Raw genomic sequence first — 27166 nt, 5'->3', positions numbered from 1 at the left:
GAAAACCTTGATTGAATCCAAAGGTCACTTTTATTTAATTGCGCGTGAATAAACACAATACTGTCACTTTGTCAGTCCTAGAAAACACATTTAAGGTGATGAAACAGAGAAAACCTTCTTCTTCTTTTAACCTCTGGCGCTAAAACCACACAACACATGCCCGATGACTTCACAGACTACACAATGAATGACTTTATTTGGGGCAAACAATAAGGTCCAACTGGACTCGGGTCATGTGTGTAATCATCTGACCAGCTGACCTAAAGAGCAGTTCATTTACTTTCCATTACAGTACTTACATGAAGTGAACATTAATACTTATGAAACAAATACAGTGACATAATACCTTATATATCAGCTTTAGCAGCACTATAGTTCAGTGAGTTTCACCGACTCAAACCACACTCCCAGGATTTCACATCTTTTCCTTCAGAGCAGTTTTAACATACTGTGCATGAACAATATCACACCTGAATCCAGTGTCACGGAATGCTTCACATAATTAAAACTTTGTACTGTACTGCTGTGCAACCTCCTCTCACATTTCCCACTCGTAGGCATTCATAGATCAGTGTTCAGACCTACGTTGAGTAATAAGCTTCATGATTTCAGTGTGGACACTTTCACAGATGAACACGATCCCATAGTTGTGCGATACTGCTAATGTGAGTTCTCCCTATGCTAGAAATGACACCACGTGTGTGTAGCGTGTTACTATTTCAGTCTTTGCAGAACTTTTGGTGCAAGTGTATAAAAATATTGACTATAGTGTGCGTCTGTGTATATCTATGAGAGCACAGTGAGTGTGACGGTTCCTTTGGTCCTTTTCAGGATGCCGACAGCCTCTTCATGAGTAACGCCCTCCAGAGCCTGCCCGTTAACCGCCATGATCTGGTCTCCCCGCTTCAGACGGCCGTCCTCTGCTGCTGCGCCCTGAACTCACACACGGGCACAAGTGGCTTCCATTAATAAGGTGCGGAATGAGGATTGTGAAAAGATGAACCGCTGCAGCTTGCCCCACTTACCTTCCCAAAAACTGTTTTGACATAAATTGGCAAGTCTCCATGGGGGCTGCCGTGCCCTCCAACGATGCTAAAACCCAGTCCGTCAGGTCCTCTTTCAAGAGTGATGCTCTTACACTGAGGTGGGCTGAGGGAAAGACAGAAGCAGGATGGCAGTTTTATTCCTCTATCCTACACTTTCCAAAACAAAACAAAAAATCTTTTCCTGAGTGGATGTTGCAACACGGCAAAACGCCCTGTCCTTGTGATAAAAGCTTCATACCCAATGTCATCCTGGAAGATGCAGCTGGGTGTCAGACCCCCACCCACCTGCTCCTGGGACGGACTGGTCACGCTGGCGTCGCCGCCTGCTACCACCTACAAGCGCGTACACAAATAGACAAACAAACCGACTCTGTTAAGATGTTCTAGACTTGATTTACTGTCACGATAAAGGCTGATAGCATGATGGTAGTGATGGCGAAAGCACCAAGTTTTATGGTACTTCAAAGTCTGCCGCCGCTACTCTTCCCAAAAAAATACGGAATAATCTGTGCAACAGATTATCTCAGTGTCTGCAGGTTTATCTAACGGGGACGTGGAGGCAGAGAACTGTAAAAACAAGACTGTAAGGTGTGTGTTCTGGGAGACCTGCAGCTGTATTTTGCCCGTGGCGTTCTTGAGCAGGCTGACAGCCTGTGAGTGGCTCATGCCTTCAGCAGAGGTGCCACATATGCTGACAATTCTGTCTCCAATCTGAAAAAAAAAAAAAAAAAAGTAACACAGCAGTACAATTAAAACAAATTCACACAGAAAAAAACACTTGTCACAATCTGCAGTGATTATTCTTCAGGAAAAGTTTGTAAATTTAACTCCTGCTCGTTGCTGCTTTTCCTTTGATTCGGAAAAACACAGAAAGTGAAGTGCTGTTATGAGATTTCCTTGGTCTCGGTCATGGGTTTCATGTTATGAAACAGTGGCCAACCCTGTATGCAAAATCCTTTCTTAACGCTATACAAAAGCAAAACTAAGCTTTTGTTCAGCTGTGTAATTTCATTCTGTAGAGATCTCATTTATCACTGGCTGAAAATGTAAAGCAGCATAAATACATCATTCTTCATTTCAATAAGCCTTTCTGAAGACCTCATGATCTAAATGCAGGAGTGGGAGATTTATCATCCATGTTAGCTGTGGCTATTGTCCTCCTCCAGTCGCCGTCAAACAGAGTTACAATCGTCAGCGTGTCTGCGAAGGCCAAAGGCTCCTGACCTTTGGAGGCCTTTGAGATTCACAGACTGAGCAAAGTGAAGAGGAGTGCGATTGTGCTACATGATTTCGATTTTTCGCATAAGATCGCCCCTTAAGAATTGGAGGTATGCAAAATCCTCATTTTACACTTTGTTGAAGGCCAAATACTCAATGGTAGGTGAATCTTTTACCTTTAACTGAGTCTGAGCGGCCAGGCCGACTGGATTCATCATGGCGATGAAGATGGGTATATCGCCCAGAGGGCTGCCCACCCCGCCTGCTATACTGACACCCAGAGAATCAGTGGGGCCCTTGGTAAACTCAATGCTTCTGATGTCCTGACTCTCGGAGGCTGTAGGGATATTGAAAACAGACACACTGTTATCACGGACTGTTCCACATTTTATTGATATGCCCTTTAGATTAACATCTTTTTTCTTTGTCATGCTGCAGCCCCATGATACTTACGCTCCTGACTACTGTTTAGTTTCTCACATTCACCTGGAACATTTCCTGAGTCTGAACATGGCAGATGGGCCACCTTGGAGCTGCCCGTTTCACTCATCTGAAAAGGTATTGAGCACTTTTTTCTTCAGAAGGACTAAATCAAAATTGAACTCCAAACAATGGTAAAAGCATGGGGAATTACCTGACTGCTTTGAGACAGCCTCCTCTCAGAGTGGAAGGGACCGGCCTTAAACCTTCCTACTTCCATCTTTATCGGTCCCACGCAGCACTGCAGCACAAAGCACAAAGCACAGCATTATCTTTACTCTTTTGTTTCTGTTTTAGCGTCATCTTAGCTGTTCAGCTACGTTTTAAGCAGATCAGTTGTTCACCGAGTGAGCGGTGAGGGTTGAGTCACCTTCAGCAGTGCAGCCACGGCCTCCTGAGTGGCCGACCTGACATCTTCACCGTTGACCGACAGAATCTGGTCGCCTTGCATCAGTCGGCCGTCAGATTCCACCAAACCGCCTTTCACAATATCAGACACAAACACTCCTGTGTCATTCCTGCTGGCAAGATACAGACATGATGGTGGGTATGATACATCTGTGACTGTGCACAGGACTGTGTTGTTAAGGGTCATGCCAAGGCATCTTTGCACAAATATTAACTACACCTACTGGGAAGCGCCTCGCCAATTTGAACATTTTGTTTATTCGTCAAAATAGTCTAATTCTGTGCTGGTACAGAGAACAGGGAAAATAGACTTTTTTCCCCAAAAGTGGACAGCATATCTGATGTATCTCTACGTGGATACAGACTAACAAAAGTAGAAGCTGTGAAGACAGGCAACTCGATCTGACTCGATCTTCAAGGCCAGAGACACTTGGCTGTCACAGCTCCTCACCACTAACTACTAGCTTGCACTTTCCTTTCAGCCCAGAGTTTTTAGGTTGTCTGTGTACTTTCCATTCTTTTAAGCATTTAAGATTTATTTTCCACATATGTAGCAGAACCACTGTGATGGAGGCAGACATTTACTACTTTATCAAAAATTGAGCTGCAGGCTGTTGCTGAACCTGAAACTTGTTTTAATGCTAAATGTACCCTCTGCCGAGGTTTTAACTCATGACAATGATGTTTAACGTGTTGTCAACCTAAATCGCCAGATAAGCAACAATTCAACTATAAAATCGGATAAAAGAATCATGTGGGTTTGGCAGTTTGGGGAGTTCTTGCTCTGTACTGTTCACAATTTCAAACTTGGAACTATCTCAGGGTTATAATGACCCCTGTGACCAAGATTATGTAGAAAAATATAATCTGTGTATAGCAGGCACGCCACGTGGCAAAGCAGGCTTTTTTTGAGTCCACACATCAGCACCAAACAATTATTCCCTTTGGTAATTAAAACCAGTTACCTTAGGGATTTCAAAGAGGAAAATATATGCTGGCATTTAGCTCAAGATGCATTAGTCATATCTAGAATCTTATTTTAATGTTGTTCTCTATTTGTATCACCTCCTCTACTCCATATTAGGGTTAATAAACAATGTGTTACCTCTGGTCCCGTGATCTGCATTGAAAAAATAAAAACAAAACAATTACAAACTGCACTGACTCTTACATATCTAATAATTGTCCTAATATGGCTAAAAGCCACAAGGAAAAAGCACTTTCTCAGCTATTTTCATGTATAAAAGCTCATTCGGCACTGTAATCAAAAATAACCATGTGCTGCTAAGAGTAAACATCTCTCACCTCCTTCCTACAATGCTCAGCCCCAGGCCCTGGCCAGGGTTCTTGTGCAGCTCCACAGTGAAGGAGTCCCACAGGTCCTCTTCCTTGTACTGGGCTTCATCCCTGTACACCGTCAGCTGAACCCTGTGTAGGGTCTGCCGCAGTACATTGATGGCCTCGTCATGACTGGCTGCTCGCAGGTCCATATCATTTACCTAAGAGATATATGAGACAAAAATAAACTGTCACAAACACAACAGTGTGGCGGAAATGTTCTTTTTTGGGCAAACTATGAGGTAAAGCAGCCAATCTTTCATTCCTGGCATTAAGTAACTACAGGAAGGGACTATAAAAAGCAATAATGACCCTAATTTAGTGCTAAAACAGACCTCTTAGAAGATACCACGACTGCTGATATAAATGGAAACTGGATAATAACATTTAAATGACAGGGTGATGTCAGAACACGTGAAAATAACTACAGGGAAGCCTTCCCACAAAAGTCAACTCGCATCCAGCTTTTTTCATTATTGCCACATTGAAAAGGGAAATACCGCATTAGCTTTCTCCATGGATGTACACAGGATTTTTCCCATAGCAGCTAATGGCTTGGCTTTGCACTGGGAAACTGCTCTTTTCACTTTGCCTCTCTGACCTTATTTTCTAAACACAGCAGCTTGGCTCGCAGACAGAAATGAATAGTGGAGGGTAATTAAGTCATAATGGTGTGCGTGTGTGTATGTGTGCGTGGGTGTGTGTGTGTGTGCCTTTCAGTTCAGGACTACTGACCCAGCTACAATAACCACACTCCTGAGCCCCACCCCTCCGTGACAAAGCACGAGGTCAAAGTGAGGGCAGATCCAAGTTGAGCCTGGCTACTTAACTTGTCAACTCACATCAAACGCGCAGGATACATCCTACTCTTCCTTCAATCAGTTCATTCTTTTCCATATCGTCTCACTAACAGCAAAAAGCAGTTTGCATTAGGTGCTGTGTTTGAATGTTTTGCTGCCAATGATAACATGACTTTCATCACTCAGCCCTGTCATATCACACTATTTGAGTTTTATTTTCAGAAGCTCAAGCTTTCGTGTTTAAACTTCTCAGGCAAGTCTCCTTGAAATGTTTTCAGTATCTTCTTATTTAGGTCAAATGTGCTGCTCATTACAATGCACGGCACCTCTAGGATTTGGTCTCCTGCCCACAGTCTGCCATCTTTGGAGGCTGCTCCTTCTTCATAAACTTCATGGATAATGATGGCTCCCTGAGGAGAGAGAAAACAGAGTGGGTCAGTAAAGGACAGGCGAAGAGGGTGCCATCGGGAAGTGTTGGAAATAAAATGGGGAAATGACATGGTTATGTTAAAAACCTTTGTTGTTGGATAGAAGACAAATGATGAACTTTGGAGGATGGCTTCTGAGTGTGTATGTGCGTGTTCTTAGTTTGAGTGTTTTTTAGCATTTCTTCTCTGTGCTCCAGTGTGAGTGTCATTTGGGGTCCAGAGGTTACATTCCAGGGTTGGATATTGTCTGCTGTGGTCGAGGCCAGACAAAAAGCTGCTGCTCCCAAGCTTGACTGAGCAGACTCAATAGATGGGCTGAGAGGACGACAGCAGCAGGAGGGAGGAAGGCTGCAACAACATCATTTCCTACATTCCTGAGCAGCCACGGCTATTTCAGACCCAAGTTATAGTACCACCAAAGAAGTTGGTGGCACGGTGGGTGGGAACTGGCAATGTACAATCGCTTTAATATACGTGCGCCTTCGAAATGTATTTCTTATGTGCCAGTCAAAGTTGACTGTATGATGGTTGAGAAGTTACAAATTAGAAACTGTTCCTTTCTTTTTTTTTCCTTTTCTTTTTAAATTGAAATCTCATTTTCAGACTGTTTCCTACCAGCAGGGTGTCAGAGCCTCCTACGATGCTGAGGCCCAGGCCTGTGCGGCCCTTGGAGATTTCGATGGTGGTCTCACAGCCAGGGATGATGGGACAGGTCGCTGGGTCACAGGCCAAAGTGGAGGAGGTGGATGAGCAACCTAAGCCTAAACAAGAGGAGGCAAAGGAAGTGAGATGCAGCAAAACAAGGGAATCTGTCTGGTCTGGTCAAGTGAGCGCATGGATCCATTAGCATTAGCTTGACTGCAAACTGAAGCATGGACTCACTGGTGGCTTCCTCTCCCTCTGGCTGAGTTATGGCACTTGGGGCAGTGCTTGGCATGCTGGGAAAGCTGGTGGGGACTTCATCTGAGCAATCCCTGTCCTCACAAGTTGACTGTGAACAGGAGAAGGAGGAGGGAGTCTCATTTGTAGAGAAGGTTAGCTTCAGTGGACCTTTGTTTTGTCTCAGCAGGGAATGGACCTGAAGGACATTTAAATAGATAATCAGACCTGATTTATTATCTTGTGGACTCTTTTTTTTCCCTAAGTACCTTTTAAAAGGTGTTATAAGATGAAAATCACAGCCTGCTTCCAATGACACAGCATACCTTTTCAACAGGGTATCCGAGCACCGATTCCCCATTTACAGCTAAGAGTTTATCCCCTGGTTTCATGCAGCCTTCCTGCATACAGCACAGTATACCTTTGATGAGCAAAGCCTACATAAAGCATAGGCATGTTTTTTTTCTTCTTTTATTTCATTCATGTGGGAAGCATTACATACTTTTCCAGAGTGTCCCATCACTTCAGAAATACTCTGAATCTCAACTCCACCGTCCGTGTTGCCATCAACAAAAGTGACGCCAAGTCCTCCATCCTCCTGTTGGAGAGCACCGTCATTAGTGCATAATTAGAATTAGAGTCTATCACACATGCAGCACATCTAAACATAGCTGAATAAATGTGTAGAGCTGTACCAGCAACCCCCCCCCCCGCCTAATATATCTGACAAGCCTTAACTCCAGAAAGATAACCATCTTGCATCATTCCAACCTCTAAAGTTATGATCTTTAGTTTCCTGCAAGGACTTTGTGGGCTTATGTCTTTATATCGACTTTTGTTTTGGACTGTGTCCAAGTATAGTTCTCACCCAGGTGTCAGGCTTTTATAGCTTGGTTGTGTTCTTGTTTTTTTTTTTTTTCCAGTGGTGCTCAAAGGATCAAAGAATGATCTTTGAAAAAAGGTCTGTAAAGCTTAAAAATAGGAAGATAAAAATATGCTCCCTCATTTATTATTTGAGGTAACTGAACCTTTAAGCCCCTTTGGAATCCTTCTCTCCCATTCACTCAGTGTTTTGTTGACTTCACTCTTGTTTTACAAGAGTGAAGTCTCTGTCTCTTTTTTTCCTGTCTTTACATCTTGTCAAACTTCACCACTCGTGTGTGCCCACTGGATCTCTTTGTCATACCCTATGGGGCCTGTTTTTGTGGACCCCTCCCCTCATTACTGCCCCCTCCCAACATTTACTTTTTATTATTGTCTCTATGTGCTGATTCAAAAGGAACAGGACTGCCCGGTGTGTTATGATGTCCACGAACCATCCAGTGTGTCTCACCTTTGGCTTTACGATGTGATGAACATATTCCGATGCATCATCACTATTCGTGGCAGTTGTTTCTGGCTGTGGGAGAACAGGAAGTAGTTGGTACACTCTTAACTAAATAAATTAAACGTGTGCTTGTTACATGGCTTCTGGGAAAACAGTCCTTTGTGCATTTCCATGCTGCTGCTTGTGGTTTTTGGTTTACTTGGGAGTTGTACACAAGCGCATGATGCTGGGAATTCCAAGACCACGAAATGTGACTATCATACATGAGCACAATTTAGGCAGATGACACAGAGTGAAAGCTTAATTACTATACAATCAGGATCAGAAGGAAAATTAAAGTGTACCCAGCTTGAAAATCACTCTCCAATAGCTGCGTGTTGTCTGTCTGTGCGAGTGTGTTGTCATGAGCAGAATTGTACCTCAGCGTGGGGCTCCACTGTGTCTCCCTCTTGCTCTCTGACTGGTCCCACAGCCATCTGGTTCAGCGCCTCCGTATTCCTGTTTCAGAGTCATAACTCACATAAATCGCTGCTCCTCTGCTTCGTGACAGCGGGAATGGTAATTTACGCAAGTTGATCACAGTGCCTCTTTCAGGGTTCAGGACTGGGATGTGAGTTAAGTGGGAGGTTAAGTACTGTGATCCTGGCAAAGACTAAACTTGGGTCAGGGGTCAAACTTGTCCGGATTCTGAAGTGATGTGTCAGCTGATACTTTGTCTCTTTTCCAGACAACATGCTTAATGACTGGAAGTAGAATTCAAGGATTTCTTTTTCCCACGCTGTCTTTTAAGACAGTTCAACTCCATTCCAAACTTCTGTAGAAATGATATGTAATGTCTTCTTGGGAAACAGCTGTGTTTGTGGTAAATCATTCAGATGTCACCCACTTTGATGACTTCCCAAGATGTGGATTTTACATATTGACTTTTCTTCTTCTTCTTTTTTTCAAACAAATTCTTGCAATGCTGGACAGCTTTTTTACAAAAAAATTGATAAAGAAAACAGATAATTTAACTACAGCTAACAACTGTCTAATATGTGTAAGAGGAAGAACTGCATATGGACTTCATCACTTCACCTTCAAGTGCATCCCTTTGTAGTATCACAATAGCTCCCTCTACTGAATCTTAAATAGCACTACAATACACTTCTTAGATCAGTTAATTGTCTTATCATAACCTTTCGAAGCTCTTTCAATGGACGGAGAAACACTGTTTTATACCTGATAAAGATGATTTTAACATTCGATGGGGAGCTCTTGATTATGGATGATGCATTCTGATGACTGTGGCCATAAAGAACTTCTCCATTGATCTAACAGAGCATAAAAGAAATATTGCTAAGGCGACTGTTGATAGATGAACATAGAATTTGAGACATTCGGGAAAATAAATGATCTCACCTCCAGCAGTTCATCCCCCACGACCATGCGTCCGTCCCTGCTCGCAGCCCCATTGGGATCTATTCCCACCACAAACACACTCATGCGGGAGCGGTCCCTGTTTCCTGCCAGGCTGAGGCCCAGGCCCGTCTTTCCTTTCTCCAGCTCAATCATGTGTAGGACCCCCTGGAGGCTGCCATAGCGCTGGATTATGTTCTCTATAAGAGGCAGGTGAAGATGTGGCACACAGATGTAAGCCAACACTACATCAGCTATTGTCGTGGTGCACAGAATGTGGTAAGGTTGAAAGCCACTGAAAGTAAATGGTTAAAGTATGAGAGGTCAGACTGATGATTTTTTTTTTTTAACCGATCTTTTTGTCTCAATCTAGTCTCTTTTGTTTTCACTCCAGTTTCTTCTCTTTGTCTCTCCGCCTCTCCTGTCACTGCTGTGTTAGATAGCCACTCTTTAGTCCAATGGGCTTGTGTTGTTCTGGGCTTTCTGCCACCGTTGAACCATCAGTTCTGTGCTAATCTTCACAACTCACCTCTCCAGACCCAACCTCATCAATCTTATTCTTGCAGGACGGGCTTTGCCTATCTCTAATACACACTAACACACACGCAGGGCACACACGCCAACTCTCCGCAGTCCCAGCTGTTTTTCAAGGCTGGAAGTCTGTCCTTTAAACTCATTGGAGAGTGGAATTCATCCTACAGTTGACATCAGACTGTCTGCAAAATGATAAGAGCCTAGTTGGGAAATTGAGTCCTTCAGGTTTTGCTGTGGTTGAACCACCTCAAGCATGTCAGTGCACTTTTATTGCAACTCAACTGCAGGACAGATTTATGGGCAAGCAAAGCAAATATGTAACTTGGATGCCCTCTTGTGGCTGTTTGGTATTACTGCACACAACAACAAGTAAACAGTTTTCTTGTAATTTCCAGTAAATTATATTTGGGTCCAAATATAATGAAAATCTTTACACATCACTGGTAATATTAACACTAAGAATTTACACACTTATATTAATGTCCGATTGTCCAAAGTAAAATGAAATATTACAATGATAAAGATAAAACACAATGTAACTTTTAGTGTTATTTCTTCTTGAATGTATGCTTGGACCCTCAAGAAAAAAAATAAAAAATAAAGTGAACTTACTCCAGCTGTAACCAAACTCATCCTCCTCTTCCTCCTCCTTGTTTTCCTCGAATGTCTCTGCAGGTGTGCCAGGAATCTCTGCGAGCGCGTCCGTATCGCTCTCTCCCACATGGGGCACCACTGGCAGTAGGAGGACGGCGCTGGTGGGAGATGCCTTTGCTGCTTCACGCGTCGCCAGCTGTCACGCCACAGGAGGAGGTTGAAAATGGTTTATTAGTGAGAGATAAAAAAGAGAAAGAAGGTTTCATCTCTGCATTCATGATTTAATCAATTTGTTGTCAGAGATAGGAAGGCGTATAAGAGCTGCTGATGTCATCAACAGAGGCCAGATTTCTGGTTTAATTTACAGCTTCAGACGATTATGTTAGTTTGAAGCTGATTATGGACTTAAAGTTATGAATGTCATTGGTCTAAATCAGAATACAGTTATTGCATCTGTCTAAGAGACAGCCTCGGTGCTAACTTTTCATCAAAAATAGATTTTATCCCATAATTATGACTGGTATAGTTGTATATCATTAAATTAGTACATCCATTAGACAGATATGTCCACTTACCTGAAAAACAATAGTAACAAATCACATTTCTGATTTCTTAAATTGTCTTTTTCCTTCAATATAAAAGTTAAAAATCTCATTTTCCCCCCATCAACCATCAAGGTGATTGCCGATTCTGTTATATTTCAAAATGAGTGGCCAAAAGTAAAATACACACAGAAGCTAAAGACAAAAGGTGATCTTCCAAAGCACACACAAGTTCAGACAGACAGAGGAGATGTTAGGGCATGTGTATGCATGTACACATTGTGGTGTGTAAACATATGTGTACAAGCATACAGAGAAGGGAAAAGTGGAAAGACCAACACAAAGACCCACAAACCTTAAATGGGGTGGGAGTGAAAGGGTTAGTTGGGGAGAGGCGGAGGAAAAGTCTACTGTGACTGTCACCCCCCTAAAGAGAAGGAAAAAAGGGCAACAACTTTAGAGGACAACACAAACGTGACAGATAACTACATCTATTCACAGACGTACACCGGTGTTGCAGGTGACAACATGCTGTATGTGGAGCTGAACATGACAAAGTGAGCTCATCTAAAAACATGGCTTCTTGTATTTCAGACTTTGTTCTTACTGCAGTGAGACAACAGCCGTGAACGGCAACAGGAATACCAACCTTGTCCTTGTTGTCCCTCGTTACAGGCACAACCCTCTCCTCGCTGGAGTCTGTTATCGATGACTGTTGCTTTTAAGATAGACATGAAAGTAAATCACTCGACTCTTCATCAGATAGTGACACAAATGACTTTCAAATTATTTAATGTCACATAAAGAGTGTAAATTCATAATCTCCCCACTCGAATGTCAGCAGATAGAGAAGGATGCTGCATCATACTGCTGTAACAAATACATGAAGCCCAGAAATACTAGTAGGCTGATACAAAGTCATAAGTGATATGAATGGCTAACATCAGTCTCGTGCACAATATACTGTTACATTATTTTTTAAATATTAGAAAAATAAAAATAAAAAAATTAAAGAAAATAAAAATCGACTTTTTCCAAACAGAAGGAAAATTAATAACAGAAGCGAACAAATACACCCGCTCATCATGCCAAAGCATTGATGTGTTGAGTGGAAAAGCCTGCCGAGCACCACATGCCCTTCCAAGCTTTACCATCTCTTCCTAATGATTGTGCTTCAAAAGGCTTGTTCAGAAAACTCTGCCTTTTTGAAAAAAACATCACAGTTAAGAGATCTTCACTCAACAGTGTTTGTGCTGACTGCCAACCATCTAATCAAATTGTCTTTCTTACATTGGCAATGAGGCACTTAGGGCAATATTTGAGGGATAATCGGGGAATAAAATTGCCCCCAGAAAGCTGGAGACAGAGGGAAAATAAAAAATCACTTTCAATAAAAGCCTCAAATATTATTGTATCTTTAGCATGGAGCAACCAAGGAACAAAACAAAGCCAAGAAATGGAAGTCAAATAGCAGAGGTTTACCATAAAATGTTGGTATTTGGAACAAATCAAGCAAACGGTAAAGCAGCTGATTCCTATCTTGAAATAACTTGATGTGGTAAACCTGCATTCAGACTGAAACTGAATCATTTACAAGTTTTAAACCTTGACAGTGCACACACACACAAGAAGGATTCCTTTAATCCAATTCTTCAATCACAACATGCAGTACAGGTCAAGTGAAAACGGACACAGACACACGGGGTAGCTTTCTAACCTGAGGGAGGGCAGGCGCTAAGTGTCTTTGATTAGTGCGGCAAAGGCTTGACTCACGGTGGCTATTTAGCTGCAGAAAGGGCAGAGGCGGCTTCTAAAAGCAACACAAGACCAACAAGCTGACAACATGACACTTTAATAGGATGACTGTGCCTGTGTGACTAAACAGAACTGAAGAGCACCTGGGAGAATAAAAGAGGAAGGACAAAAGCACTGAACATTTTATTCAAATTGGTAACCATTCAGGCAAATAGTTTCCTTAACTAGAGCCATTTCCTTTGTTTGAAAAAATGTATAAATCAAAGAAAAAGGAATTTAAATGTGTAACAGAATGTTTAAATGATCAGCTGACTACCTTGGAATATTCATTGCTCACAAAAGAAGGGGGGGGTAAACAGCATTACTGGTCTGCCCGATTCATTAACATATATCATCCAATCAAACTACATTTTCCATTCAGTCCATTGTGATATATTTTAGTTTCGCTGCAAGTGAAACTCAGTGAGTTAACAGAAAATTAAAAAGTCTCCCCCGAGTTAGAGGCACAAATGATTTCTGTTTGCTTTTATATTTCCAAGGTTGACAACTCAATCAACTCCCAGACATCTACAAAATAAACCCCTTGTGCTTAATGGCCCGTAAGAGCAGCTCAGATAACAATTTCGATATTTGTAGCTTACCAATTAAAAAATAAAGTTTTTTTTCCAGAGTTCAGGACATTTTCTTATTTTTATTTCCACATTTATGACTTTCAAAATGACAAAACGGAAGGATGTGGAGCTAAATTTTGGGCATACCTGCATCGGCTGTATTCAGAAACACTCCCTTGGGCAAGTATCATAGCTGGCCAAACCTGAATTTAAGAGCCAGCTAAGAGCCTTTCAGTTCCTGTTCAGGGGAGTTTTTGCCCATTTTTCTAACAAAAAGGCTATAGTTCTGTCAGATCTGTGGGCAGTCTGGTATGCACTGCTCTTTAGAGGCTATCAACAGAATTTTAATGACATTTAGGTAAGGAGACTTCACGCATGTTTACATGACACACACGAAAAAAAAAAAAATATAGAAATATATAAAGTATTGTGCCCATCCAACCAAAACCAGACGGTATAAGCGCATGTAAACATGTGAGTCTGACCAAAATTGTACAAAATCAAACTTCTCAAGACTGGGCAAACACACCCAGTTTACACCAAGTTTATATCCCTACAGCAAAATTCCCACCGCTGCTCTCGTTCACTTGTTTTTCTGTTCCTTTTGTTAGATTGCTACATGCGTCAGAAACTGTGACTGAAAATCAGCCCATTAAGTAGTCTCATAGTAACAAAAGACTCTAGTATCATTGCCATTAAACTAACTTAGAGACATCTTTGCAGTGACTGCGGCTATGCAAGCGACCACATTGATTTTGCCATTAGCTGACCGTTTGATTATAAACATCATCATGCCCCGTGTCTCTGTCGCCGTTAGAAAACAGAGCAGCATGTCGGCATATTAATATAAACCTTAATTTCTTTCCCCCAGGGGGAATCTTCAGTTCTGCTTTACACCCAGGAGTGCACACATTATTTGTAAATCAAAGTCAAAGAAAGTTAATCAGGAGAGACTCAGCTCTACAGTGTGAGGAGGAAGAACAGATAATGCAGCCAAGATTGCATGTGATGGATAGCTGATGCAATAGCTATGAAAGAATGAAAAATAGAGAGACAGATTACCTGGCATGTGCGAATTGGCATGCATGTGAAAGCGGAGGTGCGTTTCTCTACAACAGGCGAGGGAGCTGGGCTATATATTGACTCAGGCTGAGAAAGCCGAGGGGAGGAACAGAAATGCAGGCATGGTGCGACTCAGAATTTGGTAACTGTTGATAAAAGGTACTTTGAAACACTTGAAAACATCTTAAAAGAGGACATACAATGCTTATGGAGGTTTTGTCTTTTCTTCACGGCGTTAAAGAGACTAAAATAGCAAGATACCATGTATACAATTATTAACTTGTAAATAGGATATAGAAGTAGTTTGACAGCAGCTTTCTTTGAAAATTAGATGAGAAATTACCATTCCCTTCTCTGTGTGTGAAATATCAAGCAAAAATGCAAATCATTAACTAAGTACGTTTGGCACAAAGGCTGGAAACAGGAATATACTTCACCTTCTGATGCAACAGAGTCAACCATGTTAATTTGTATGTTTTTGAGGCCACAGTTAGATGATTCCGTATTCTTTTACACCAAACCGACATCAAGAGTCAGTGCCAATGAGATGCCCCCTTCTGGGTCTCCTCAAGTCGTCAGTGTCAGAACAAACCAAAAGTAATTAGAAAATAATGACAAATGAGAAGAGTGTGTGAGTGTGGCGTCAGGCCACACACCAAAGATAAAAAGAGAGACAGACGTTCATTGATGCCAACAGGCGTACCTGATTGCCGATTGTCGGCTTGGTGTACGTGGTCCCATGAAGCAGTGATTCTCAACCTTTTCAAGTCACGACCACCAGCACCCGCATAATCAAATTGCTGGTCGCAAGCTTCTCCCATCAGAGTCTCTAACATGTGCACTCCAATGCTCGGAAAAACACGATTTACTCTCACTCTGATCGCATCACTGGATAAGATGATGTTATATATAAACTATACCCAGGCATAAGTGTCTCATTTTCCCTCTTGTTTCCAGTCTTTGTGCTTATGCAAACTAACCGTCTGCTGGCTTCATTCAAATCAAACTGAAATATAAGAGTGGTATTCATATTCTCCCCAAACTTTGATCAAAAAAAGTTAATAAGCATGTTTGGGGTTACAAATGAAGTCGATCTGTTATACCGACATTTAGCATTCACCCAGCTAAAGTAAACTCTGTTGTGACAGATTTGTGCAGCTTATTCTCATTGTTTAATTTGGCTTGTTGAGTAGGTTATTACCAGCCTAAGTGCATCAAAATAGTATTGTCCTCTTTGTGTCCTTCTCTTACGTGTGTTACATTAGATTATGAGTTGCTACGTGCTTAATGAGAAACAAGACAGCGTGTGGGAATATTTCACAGATAAGAATACAAGAAAAGGGATCTGACTGAAAGAGATCTGACACTGCAGTCCGGGCCGGTAGCAGCTGCAGCTGGAAACTACTTAGTCATGCTTTAAAGGCCTGAGGGCACTTTCAAACAACAAATGATGTTGTTGATATGGTGATTTTCAGTGAGTGTCTCTCTTAAAGGTTAAAACCTGCTAAGATGGTTAATATGCCAAGCAGGGTTTGTTGTTGCTCTCATAAAAAGTTTGAAAATTACTTTTAACCTTCAAACAACCACAATACTACAGGGGTTGTATTCATAATTCATATTTCATATTTGAAAGTGCCCTAAATGGCCTGTGCAGACACAATAAACTTTTTTCATGAGATGAAAAAGGAGCTACAGCTCGAGGAAATGGTGACCTTTATATTACGAGGTAGTTAATAGCAGTTGGTTTGGTACAATTATACAGACTTACCCTGGGTCTGTGAATAATACTCTGAACCAAGAAGGAAACGGGGTTGCCTGCCCTACGTATGGCTTCCACTGCCTCCTCGTGACTGGCATCTCTTAAGTCTACTCCATCCACCTGAAAAAGGGACGTGCACAAATTTTTTTAATTACAAAACAGCTTGAACTTAATTCTGTCTTCTGAGATGTTCCTTTACCTCTACAATCCTGTCCCCAGTCTTCAGGGTCATATTCTGCCCAGCAGGACTGTCCTCCAGGATGTGCTTGATAAAAATGCCTCTCATCACTTCTCCATTGCTCAGCCGGCTGCCCATCCCTCTGCCTCCAACAATACTGATCCCCAGGGACTTGCCTGGCTCTCTGAAAAGCTCCACTCTGAGGAAGGCACCAATATCGCCTTGATCAATTTTCCCAATTTTCATTTCAAAGCTGTGGCATTTGTGCTGATTAGATATCTTTTGAAAATCATATTGGAGGCTTAGATGTATACTCACTTCCTTGGCTGATTCCAGCTGCTATATGAGGCACTCTCTTCTCCCTCTCCATCTTCACGCTCAGGAAGGTTAGGAATAGCTCTAAAAATATCATTGCCGAGGGAAAAAAGTGGTTTCAAGCTCAAGGAAACAAAAGGTTACGTGATTTTCAGGGGCGTTATTGATGCTCATATGTTCAAAACCTTTAGTTTTCACGAAGCAGGGGGAAAACAAGTGAATACCGCACTGTCAAAGTTGACAAAGAGAGAAAAAAATTATAATTTTCATGTCAGTACGGTGGCGGAAAAACTCCAGTGACCATGACAAATGTGAAAGATGTGCAAGGTTATTAAACGTCTGTGACACCAAGAGTAGCACTTTTAAACAGGCTTTTTGAAATGGGTATACCTGCTTTAAAAAAAACAAGCTAATAAATCCTTTCCCACTGACAGTGGTAACCTTCTAACTCTCAGAGAGCTACCTCCCAGGGCAACAGCCTGTAAACGACCATCACATTAAGGGAATGTATTACACTGTATCCTACAGGCTGTGGTGGACCCCAGTTTCTGATCAGCTTGACTGAGACAATTAAGCAGCCATATGCCTTGCAGCTCAGTAAAATTGATCAACCTCGTCCATGTTTTGTCCACAATCTGTCGCTATCAGTTTTAAAGCTTCCATGTGAAACACAAAGTTCGATAAATGTTTTTCCGGTTTGTTTAAAGAAAAGCTGTAAAGAGGTGCTGGTGGGGTTTTTGGACCGGTGGAAAAGTCTTTATATGAATGTCTTGATGTAAGTAGACCTGCATCATAAAGGTAAAACACACAGATACTAAATCAATGCAATTCCACACTTACGAAAAAAAAAATTATTGTACAGTATTTCTGATAGATCGCCCCCAAATATCATGTTACTGAAACTCTCAACGGCTCTCTGTAGTTTTTATGACCACTAGTGACACTACAGGGCAAAGATTATATGGCTGTAAGGTTTTGGTGGTGACGCACAAAGATGCGTAACAATCGTGAGACAAGAGCTGCAAAGCACTGGTGGACACTAAACAGACCTGCTGCAAACACTGCACATCTTAAAAAAAAAGGGGAGAGTTTTTCATTTGTTTTGGTGGGAAAAACTGAAATGTAAACATCTGGGGTTTTTTTTAATAAGAAATCTCAACAAGGCTTCTTTACGTCTACCTTTAATAACAATTATGTATGACATAAAGACTTACTTTGGAGCTGGAAGTGAGAGTGGAGCTGCTTCTGAGAAGACATCCTCTTTATCTGGCTCTAAGCTGGCCTTGTACTCCTCCAGATATTCAGCTGGGACATACGTAATGCTGAACCCACACAAGCAAACACATGCGCATCAATTAATCAACATTTCTTAAATTTCACAGTCCGACATATTTTGTCACACTTTTACCCAGCTGGCTGGCAATTTAAACCCCTTTCTTATTGTAAACTTATAATAATTTACCAAAAAAATAGAGGAGAGCAATGCAGCTGCCCCTCTTCATGAAACAGTCGGGCTTCTTTTAAATATGCTTTCTTATAATCTAAAGATCTAAAGCTTGTTGTTCTCAGCTCCATCAAATTGAACGTCATGTGCACCTCAATACCAAGACCAAACTCACTTCACCACTTAGTAAAGGCATCCTTCTTACAGCAGGCCCATGGGGAGATGTCTTTGAATTATGGGACGTGGACATCTTGCTGTTCAGAACTTGTTTTTATTTTCACAAATGTCTAAGTAAATCAAGTTTTCAGTCACTATTTGTGACAAATGTAAGAAATGTGAAGAATCCATTTAATCTGCTATTAATTGAGACAGCAGACCACTGACTCGTTTTCAGAGATGAGCCAAAAGACATCCACTTGCATTTCAAAACAATTCAGAGTGAAGCTGATTCTCAAGGACACATTAACACATCTGAGTGAAGCTGACAGATCTTCAATAGATGGGTTGACTTTGTTTTTTTAAACAGGGTGGCATGCAAACAGAGCAGGAGGAATCTCAGGGAAATAATGAAATGGATGAGTCGGTTCGTTAAAAACATCACGGCTGAGAGTGAGGGAATGGCAAAGCTTTAATACCACAGATGAATTTGAAAAAAATAGTTAGAAAAGGTTTTAATTATGTTAGTCACAGAAATGAAAGAAAATAGGTAATGCGGCAAGTTTAGTGGAGTAAATGAGTGATACAGCCAGACAAGATTTATCCAGACAGGCGTGTTAAAATTGATCTTTAAGCCTTTTTTTCCCACAAGAAAGATTTCTTTCATTCCGTGGTTATTAACTGAGTGGAACGTACATATTTCAAATGTTAATCTGTATCACTGGTGTTTAAACAGCTACTAAAAACTCAAAGCTTTAAAGTATTACATTTTGGAGTTGTCCTTGTTTTGACATTTAACTGATCTAACCTAAATCTTCTGGATAAACCTCTTAATAAGAGTGCAATGAAGCCTGACAGCAAATGGAGAGCAAATGAAGAAGAGACCCGAGGTGACGGCTTCCTTCTGAAATCCCACCTGCACGGAAGTTAGACATACTCACACATAAAATGGGCACAGATCGTCCTCAGGTGCACAAGCAGATCTAGAATGTGAAGAGTTGGCTTTTATGCACTGAAGCTAACAAACGGCCAAGTTTAGTTCAGCAAGCAGAATTTGTAAAATAACACATCCGCTTTACTTGCAATTCCTTCAAGTGAATAACATAGTACAGCACATTAGTCCAGATACTAAAAATAAATTTTGCTTGTTTTATATTCTCACTTAATAACATATCTAAGACAGTCCTCAAGGCTTAGTTGAGTTGCATCCCTACACAGGCCTCTTTTCATAGTTCATTGAGAGAAGTATACATAAGTATACATAATTCATGTATTGATAGTTATAATCAATGGCTACTTTTCGGTGCACAGCAATATTCTGATATGAACAAGATTTAAAAAAATTAAAAACACTCTGAGTAAGACACTGCCATGTAAATGACTTTGTCCCGTGGGAGTTTTAATGGCATCTTGCGCCCCACACAGATGCTTTACAAAGCTCAGCCCGGGTCTACTTATCATGAGCAACTTTCGGGTTGCTTGTTTTCTGTCACAGGGTCTGGCAACAGCCGCTCTGGTTGAGTTCATTACAAAAAAACATCAAACAAAAGGCTGTGGTAAAGAACACACACACACTTTTGGGGTGTGAGAGAAACCCAGGAAGGCTAATGCTGAGCGTTCTGAGGAATAGGAATCTAATTAAGACTTCATATGTGTGCAAACACTGCAATTGAATCAGGGTCTTAATGTGGGCATGAGTCATTCATCATACTATGCTCTGTAACATATAAAAAGGGAATATGAATGGGATATCCTGTCAACAAGCCATGTAAACGATATAATTAGAATTTAAATTAAGGGCAGTGCTGTGCATGTACACACGGACAATGTGTTGTGATGGCTTTGTCAATGAACAAATGAACCTGATACTGCACACCTCTGTAGAACTTCATTAACGAGCGTACCCACTGCTATGCAATTAGAGTTTCTCACCCGAGGTCTGGTCCGATGAGAGAATGTCTTCTGAGCATGGCACGGGCCTGGACGTTGGTCAGGTTGGTGGTGGTCTCTCCGTTAATAGCCAGGATGAGATCGCCGACCCCAAGACGGCCATCACGACTAATGGACCCGCCGTGGATTATACTGCGGATCAGCATCCCCAGGCCATCTTTCACGGCACTGACCGTCATCCCTTAAAAGTGATCAGAAAACATTTTTACAGCCATTTTGGAAGTTTTACCAGAAATACTCAAATGCTGCATTGCTCTACTGGTTTCAGCTGTGGCACAACAAAGTTTGCTTGTACTTGTACAAAGTGCTGGACTCGTGATCTGCTTATCGTACAGTTGGAAGGATATGATAATGTGCACACACAGTGCATCTTAACTCCTGTTTGGTACAACAATTCAGTTGGAAACATCCAAACACTTTATGCAAAATGTTTCAACCATAAGATAAAGACCTTCAAGGAATGTCAAGAAATTGGTACTGTAAATGAGTTTGTTTTCCATGAGAAACCGAAGATTTTAAAGACTGTTTTCAAAACGCCTATTTGTTTTAGAGGTTCATACTTTGTGTTCTGTGTACCAGGAGCAGCCCCTTGGGTAGGTTTTGAAATGCAAATTCATCTGTAAAGCAATGAAATTATCCTTTTTTCCCATCATGATAAAAAGTAAAGGCCAAATATGCCTTTCAATCCAAAGCCTCATTAACACTTTTTCCAAGGATGAGAGACAAATGAATATAAAGAACAAATAAAAGAATGTGAAGAAATAAACACAAACCAAGGCTGGAGTTGCCCTTAACAACTGTGATAGTCCTTTCAAAATTGCTCCCCGAGGTCAGTACTGCTTTGTCACCGTCTTCCGCAGTTTCTTTCACACCAGCATCTTCATCCTTGAAGATAGTTCAACAAAATTCTTCATGTCAGTAAATAAAAATGCTTGTGCAGATTCCAAACACAGCTAGGTCTCTTGAGAAGAGGTAGGAGCAGCAGTACATAATGAACTTTAAAACAAAAAAAAGGTTGATTATTGTTGCATTTCTGGCATAGCAAGGACTAGTACTCAGATTTTTTTGTCATGACGTAAAGTGGTAAAAATGATAAAAAAGATTTTGCTTTTATCATTTGGCTTTGACTTTACCTTAAAAATCTCTGTATTTCCAACGTTTCCTAAAGGGATTGGAGGCTCCTTCTGATAGAGAAGCGGCTGGACAGGGGAATCTCGGGCGGTAGATCTGGTCCCTATTTCAGCAAACGGGCTGAAGGAGTCTGGGCACTCCACTGGTTCTTCTTTGGTTCCGCTCGGGTGCGGCGCCAAGTATTGATCGGAGCCGCTTAGAATGGCATTAATAGCCGGGATGTGACCTGTCAAACTCGCAGGAGTGTACGAAGCTGACTTTTCTGGAGAGAATGCTTGAGTGCTGTCTGCAAAGCCTGATGATGTCGCAAAGCTGGGATGTTCATCCAACACGTTCAGGCGAGCTGTCAGCTAAAGTGAAACAAAGCATAGCAGCTGAATGAACATCCACTCAGGGAGAATTCATCTCACTCAGGCACCATCCTGTTGTTCTTGTAATGAGTCACAGAAAAGCTATCAGCGGCCAGTATACATACTTACATACATATATGAATATATATATATAGAAGAAACCTGTATGTTACAATTCCTTAAAACAAGTAATTTATTTTGAGGAGGGTAGCACTTAAAATTTCAGGTCATCTTGGCTGTTACAAGAATTTGACCTTGGATCCAAACAGGAACTGAGGTGGTTGCCTCTCTTTAGAGCTTATCATCACGAGGAGTCTGATCTATTTGACCTCATACAAACATTTGAAATCTGTTTTGTGAAATTCACAAAATGCCATGATATCCTGGCTCAAGGCTGTCTCTCCAGGCTGCCCTATTATACATTAAATGACTCAGGAAGGCCCAGCAAATAAGGTCAGCTGAGACGTCTGGGAAAACTGGAAGTTAGCCTGGCCCTTGCCCTGGCGTGTTTATCTTCCTTATAATTTAACAACCATTTGGGGAGTTGTTGTTTGTGGGGCAACCAGGGCAACGAAATCAGTCGCAGCTACAGACCTGATAAAACAACAGTGTCAGCAGTGTAGTTGCTGTTATAACAAAGAAGAAAAACAATAATGTCTTGTGATTTTTCTGCTCTAAGTTGAAAAAAAAAAAAAAGGGCATGATAACAACATGCTGAATCGCTTACTGTGACAAAGGGTATGAGCTGTTGCAGTCACATTTAATGAAACGAAGAGCTGTGCCTCTCGTCCTTCTGGTTACATACTTTTTGTGATGTTAAAAACATGTTTGCTTACCTTAGGTGTGGATGAGTGCAGATAATCCAGGTCAGCGCTACAGCTGCTACCATGGAGAGCAATCATGGATGCCTGGAAAGTGTCATCCTCTATTGCAGAATAACTATGGTCGAGCAACTTGTCATCAGACAGGTCTCCTTCGCTGGTGTCAATCTGTAATAATGAATGAAAATATAACTAACTGGGACTGTAAGGCGGCCTTTACTACTGAGCAATCTGACAGCTGACAGTTACAGACAGCTGAAATTACGATGATATGCTATCATTCTAAAAAAAAAAAAAAAAAAAATCACTACATCCAGACTTATCTAACTACAAAATACTACAAAAAAACATTAACACAACCCTTGATGAATTGCATTTGTCAGAATACTAACTTTTCAAACAGACCTCTTTTCATTATTAATTGACAAAAGCAAAAATCACATGTAAAGAATGATTTGTTTCCCTTTTCAGGCGTTCTGATTGTTCAGTTTTCCCAAAAGCTAACTAACCAATGCAGGCTCTGCTCGGTAAAGGATGCCCTCAGTCAGTCCTCCTTCCTCTCCTTCTTCAACCAAAATATTGTTGAAGTCAAATGAATGGATGGTGGATGATGAAGTTATTTCCTGCTCACCATATGGGTGTGAAGAGTGGGAATATCCACATATTCCCTAGGAAAGTGGAGAAATTTATTCAGTGTCTCCAGCTTTATGTCATCGTTAGACTTTAGATGTATCTTTTACCAAATCTTATATCAATCAATTAGTCTGGAATGAAGATGGAAAGAGGTGTTAGGAACGTTTCTGGAATGATGGTGTTAGGAATTACGGAGAGTGTTAAAAACTAGAAAGTTGAATAAAATCTTGTCCCAACTGGCAAATTGCTGAAAAAATGACACACTGAGAGTTTCTTTGATTAATTCTCAACAGAAAAGATCTTAAACATTTGACAGGTATTCTTTCGCAGGAGCTCTTAACATTGATTTTGCGTAACATGCAGCCCAGACAGACATATGAAAAGCAAAAAGGCATAGTGGGAGGATTACACACGTCAGATTCAATTTTGAAAGGCAATCCAACAAAATGCCCCTCAGAAACACATTCCATGTCCTGCAGGAGAGCTTCCTGCAGTTCTGTAATCCAGCTAACCCTGGCAGCCCAGAGGTCTCTCTGAGTAACCCAATGGCAGATTCAATACAAGAAAAATGCAGCTCTACAGCAGATAGAACGCACGCTGTCTTTGCAGAGAGAAACATCTCATTGAAAGGGCACAGGTGCTTGGAGTAATGAACACGCCTCTTGACAGACCTACTATTTTGACAGATGCCCCGATGGGTTTATATGTACAACAGGGAGGCTGCTCTTGGAAAATAGATACCGTAATAATATGAAACAAAGGGCTCGTGTCAGTTTAGGCTGACCACCTCCTTTGTATGGAATGCTACACCGTGCAGCCTACCTCCACACCTTTTTCCTGCATAAATAATTTAAGCTCTTGTAAGCTGAGCCATCATGACAGTATACGCATCAAGAAAACCCAGCACAGCAGAAGTGATAAATCCTTCACTGCTACACATCTATTACAGAGAAGCCACATATTAAACTCTTAATTCCAACAAATATGTGCACACTTTTCAGACAGGTTTAAAGAAAAAAAAAGATGAACACAAATACTAATGCTTACAGGAAGCGGTTTGGCAACACCAATCTGGACCTTGCCGAGCTTAGCCCCCTTAAGGGCCTGGACAGCGTCCTCCAGGCTGGCGTTCTCCAGGTTTGTGGTGTCAACATACATGAGTCGGTCTCCTGGTAACAGTCTGCCATCCCTCTCTGCAACACCGCTCGGTACCAGTGAACGAATCACGATCACCGTCTTGGCAGGGTCCAGTGGGTCCTTTGGGAGAACCAGAGAAGTCATCAGGTGATCCCATGTAACAGAGACAAAATATCTTTGCAAAAAAAAACTAAAATAAAGAATCTCCCTCTATGGCACAAATACTTTATTTTAAACCCGTTAAATGAAGGGAAGCTTTCCCACCTGGTAATCCAAAATACTAAATCCCAATCCATCTTCTCCCTTTTCAAGCTCGATATTCTGGATCTCCAACTCCCACATAGCCAAAGGAGATCCTACCGCCTCCCCTGTCACGCTATCCGGTGTTGCTGCTGCCGCGTTCACCTCTGAGTCTTCGGTAACCAGTGCACTGCTGAGGTCTATTTGATTCTGCAGAGAGAGGAAATGCCCAAAATCACAATGTAACACCATGCCGTCTTTACTTTCCCTCCCAACCCATAGGCTCCTACCCTCTTGTTGTGTTTCCAGCTCAGGTTTCTGGCAGTAGATAAAAGGGGAAATATCTTTGGGATGCTAGGGCCTCAGTACATTATCACAGATAAAGCTACATAGATGAAAACCCTTTCCCCGAAGGGAAGCTGTATTTGATGTCTCATATCTCCATCAAGTGATATTTGCTACTGCTGAGGTATTGCTAAAATTGATCTAAATAAACTTTCAGTCCCCCCTGCTTATCACTAAGTCTTAATCCATCATGACTGTCAATGTAGAAAGCCACTAAAGCCATTGGCAGCAATGCAGAGCTAATAACGGTAGATGGGTTACAGCAGAGAAGTAGTGTCACTCTCCAATCATATTGCCTCACTTTCCCTGTACGGGCAGGGAAACATGTTTCATGATACATTCATGGATATCAAAACGAGGCGGGGGTGTGCGTATATGTTCAGGTGCAGCAGTGCTACGTGAATAATAAGGTGCTCGTTTTTAGTCTTAAGGAAGGCAAAAGGATTATAATTTTTTTGTAGTTTTTATGCAACATAACAGCAAATGCTATTTTCCTGCAATAACTTGTATGATATAGCAATGAGAATACAGTACCTTCACTTTTGATGCTGTGGACAAAGCCTCTGATTCTGGCTGGACAGGATCAATGTCAGTGGGCGGATCAGGTGCAGGCCTGCAGCATGTCATGTGTACACAGAGTGGAAGCTCCTTCAAGATTCTCACAACTTCTTTGTGGGTCTCACCAATCAGGGAAATACCATTGACCTAAGAGAGAATAGGTTGGTATAAGTTTTATTTTAAAAGTACAATACATGTTCAGCACATGCTCCAGGGCCCTCACAATTTCCCTGTTGTTTAAATCTTTCCACAAAACAAGTTAACATGTCAAAATATCACCTTTAGAAGACATTGCAGAATACGTAATGTTTTGAGTAGCTTTGAGGGATTTTTTTATTCGTACACTTCTGCCTGCATGGGGACACAAATCCCATTTTCAGCACAGGTTGCTGTGCTGAAAACATGAGCATGAGCTACATGAGCATATTTTGAAGACATTTACACACTTTACAAACAGTGCTTTTGGACCACAGAAACTATTTTATATTATTATCTTTTGAGATGTACCCTCTCTTTTGTGTCCACGGTGAAATTACTTTTAAATTAGTTTGTGGAGTCTCAGGGTCTATTTTCTGCCTTGAGGTAGTAACTCTTCCAGCATGAAGGGAACGCAAACTGACCAACAATGTAGCCACTGACCCAACATGAGAATAAGGGGAATTATAACTTGATTTTGAGTTGTATAGCACATGTTGTGTCACTTCGGTGTTCCTATTGGCAGTGCAAATTCAACAAAAGAAAAGGCCTTCGAGTCCTCAGGTTCCTCAGTCTCTACTGACTATTAGTGAACCTATAAGGCTGTCTAGTCTGAAAGCATCAATAGAGCAATTTTGCTGTTTCATATATATTTACACCAGGGACACATTTGGGGCAATTCTGGGGTTCAGTATTTTTCCCCAAGGCATAAGACTGGAAAAGCCAAGGGTTAAACGGTTGACCATTTGATTAGTGGGGACCTGCTCTCTTGAGCAACATCCAGGTAAGAGTGGTCCAAAAACACTACAGCTGCTAAAACTGCTAAAGCTAAAGGCTTCCAAAAAAAAATAAAAATAAAAAATCAGTTCATGCAGTGCTTAAATCTCTGAAAATAGAACAAAACAACAACAAATGCAACACTTGGACAACTGAAATGACACCTTACCTCGAGCAGCTCATCTCCACTGAACAGCTTGCCACAGCGACCAACGGGTCCCTCAGGAAGGACAGAGCGGATGTAGTGATGCCCACTGTTGGCTTCAAGACTGATGCCCAGGCCACTGTTCTCTGTGAACTTCTCCACCTGAGCCACCTTTCATGAAAACAAGGAAATAATGGGCTATCATTCATTCATATTCTTATGGGATTTTTTTTTTTTTACTGCTGTTAATATGCTAATGATATATATGCATGTAGGCTGATGATTGACATTCTAAAATACCAGCTTAGCAGGAACTCGCTGGTTTTAAGTGCAACTGAAAAGCAGACTTACCACAACCTCATTGCTTGGACCAAGAATCTCTTGCCACTTCTTCATCAGTTCTTCCTCTTCGAAAGGTGTTGACTTTAATGCTTGACAAAAATTGGGAGCATTAGTATTAATATGACAAAACAGCATCAAATGAAGGCAACTTTGTGAGGCACCATGCATCTAAACTTCCATCCAAATGCAAAGTCCATACAACATATGTGTTACAGACCAACATCTGATAAACCTTTCACCAATTTAAATACTACATTTTCTCTTAGAAAC

At 41.4% G+C, this 27166-nt stretch overlaps 1 protein-coding gene across 9 annotated transcripts in view; it reads right to left on the bottom strand.

The window, feature by feature from the left end:
* Nucleotides 1–11: 11 nt before the first annotated feature.
* The window catches only part of mpdz (multiple PDZ domain crumbs cell polarity complex component), a 43040-nt gene continuing 15885 nt past the window's right edge, over nucleotides 12–27166 (bottom strand). Inside the window, exons 13-49 of one of the 9 annotated variants that reach the window (XM_075451472.1) lie at nucleotides 26906–26985; nucleotides 26579–26725; nucleotides 25414–25584; nucleotides 24559–24744; nucleotides 24205–24414; nucleotides 23034–23192; nucleotides 22540–22692; nucleotides 21356–21703; nucleotides 20996–21107; nucleotides 20205–20403; nucleotides 19214–19255; nucleotides 17887–17994; nucleotides 16676–16756; nucleotides 16379–16556; nucleotides 16189–16299; nucleotides 11642–11710; nucleotides 11348–11419; nucleotides 10469–10646; nucleotides 9326–9522; nucleotides 9146–9237; nucleotides 8344–8422; nucleotides 7931–7996; nucleotides 7100–7195; nucleotides 6924–6998; nucleotides 6601–6796; nucleotides 6334–6479; nucleotides 5617–5700; nucleotides 4458–4651; nucleotides 4258–4272; nucleotides 3115–3265; nucleotides 2899–2985; nucleotides 2718–2814; nucleotides 2441–2601; nucleotides 1653–1757; nucleotides 1285–1379; nucleotides 1026–1149; nucleotides 12–933 (exon numbers count right to left, since the gene is read on the bottom strand). In XM_075451472.1, coding sequence (XP_075307587.1) covers nucleotides 787–933; nucleotides 1026–1149; nucleotides 1285–1379; nucleotides 1653–1757; nucleotides 2441–2601; nucleotides 2718–2814; nucleotides 2899–2985; nucleotides 3115–3265; nucleotides 4258–4272; nucleotides 4458–4651; nucleotides 5617–5700; nucleotides 6334–6479; nucleotides 6601–6796; nucleotides 6924–6998; nucleotides 7100–7195; nucleotides 7931–7996; nucleotides 8344–8422; nucleotides 9146–9237; nucleotides 9326–9522; nucleotides 10469–10646; nucleotides 11348–11419; nucleotides 11642–11710; nucleotides 16189–16299; nucleotides 16379–16556; nucleotides 16676–16756; nucleotides 17887–17994; nucleotides 19214–19255; nucleotides 20205–20403; nucleotides 20996–21107; nucleotides 21356–21703; nucleotides 22540–22692; nucleotides 23034–23192; nucleotides 24205–24414; nucleotides 24559–24744; nucleotides 25414–25584; nucleotides 26579–26725; nucleotides 26906–26985 — 4811 coding nt within the window. In that variant the 3' untranslated portion in view covers nucleotides 12–786. The remainder of the gene's footprint in view (nucleotides 934–1025; nucleotides 1150–1284; nucleotides 1380–1652; nucleotides 1758–2440; nucleotides 2602–2717; nucleotides 2815–2898; nucleotides 2986–3114; nucleotides 3266–4257; nucleotides 4273–4457; nucleotides 4652–5616; nucleotides 5701–6333; nucleotides 6480–6600; nucleotides 6797–6923; nucleotides 6999–7099; nucleotides 7196–7930; nucleotides 7997–8343; nucleotides 8423–9145; nucleotides 9238–9325; nucleotides 9523–10468; nucleotides 10647–11347; nucleotides 11420–11641; nucleotides 11711–16188; nucleotides 16300–16378; nucleotides 16557–16675; nucleotides 16757–17886; nucleotides 17995–19213; nucleotides 19256–20204; nucleotides 20404–20995; nucleotides 21108–21355; nucleotides 21704–22539; nucleotides 22693–23033; nucleotides 23193–24204; nucleotides 24415–24558; nucleotides 24745–25413; nucleotides 25585–26578; nucleotides 26726–26905; nucleotides 26986–27166) is intronic. The other 8 variants (XM_075451473.1, XM_075451477.1, XM_075451474.1 and 5 more) reach the window with 8 other exon arrangements.

The sequence above is a fragment of the Odontesthes bonariensis genome, chromosome 19 (genome assembly GCF_027942865.1).
Source record: "Odontesthes bonariensis isolate fOdoBon6 chromosome 19, fOdoBon6.hap1, whole genome shotgun sequence".
NCBI classification, from domain to species: domain Eukaryota; kingdom Metazoa; phylum Chordata; class Actinopteri; order Atheriniformes; family Atherinopsidae; genus Odontesthes; species Odontesthes bonariensis.
This window is presented reverse-complemented; position numbering and strand designations above follow the sequence as displayed.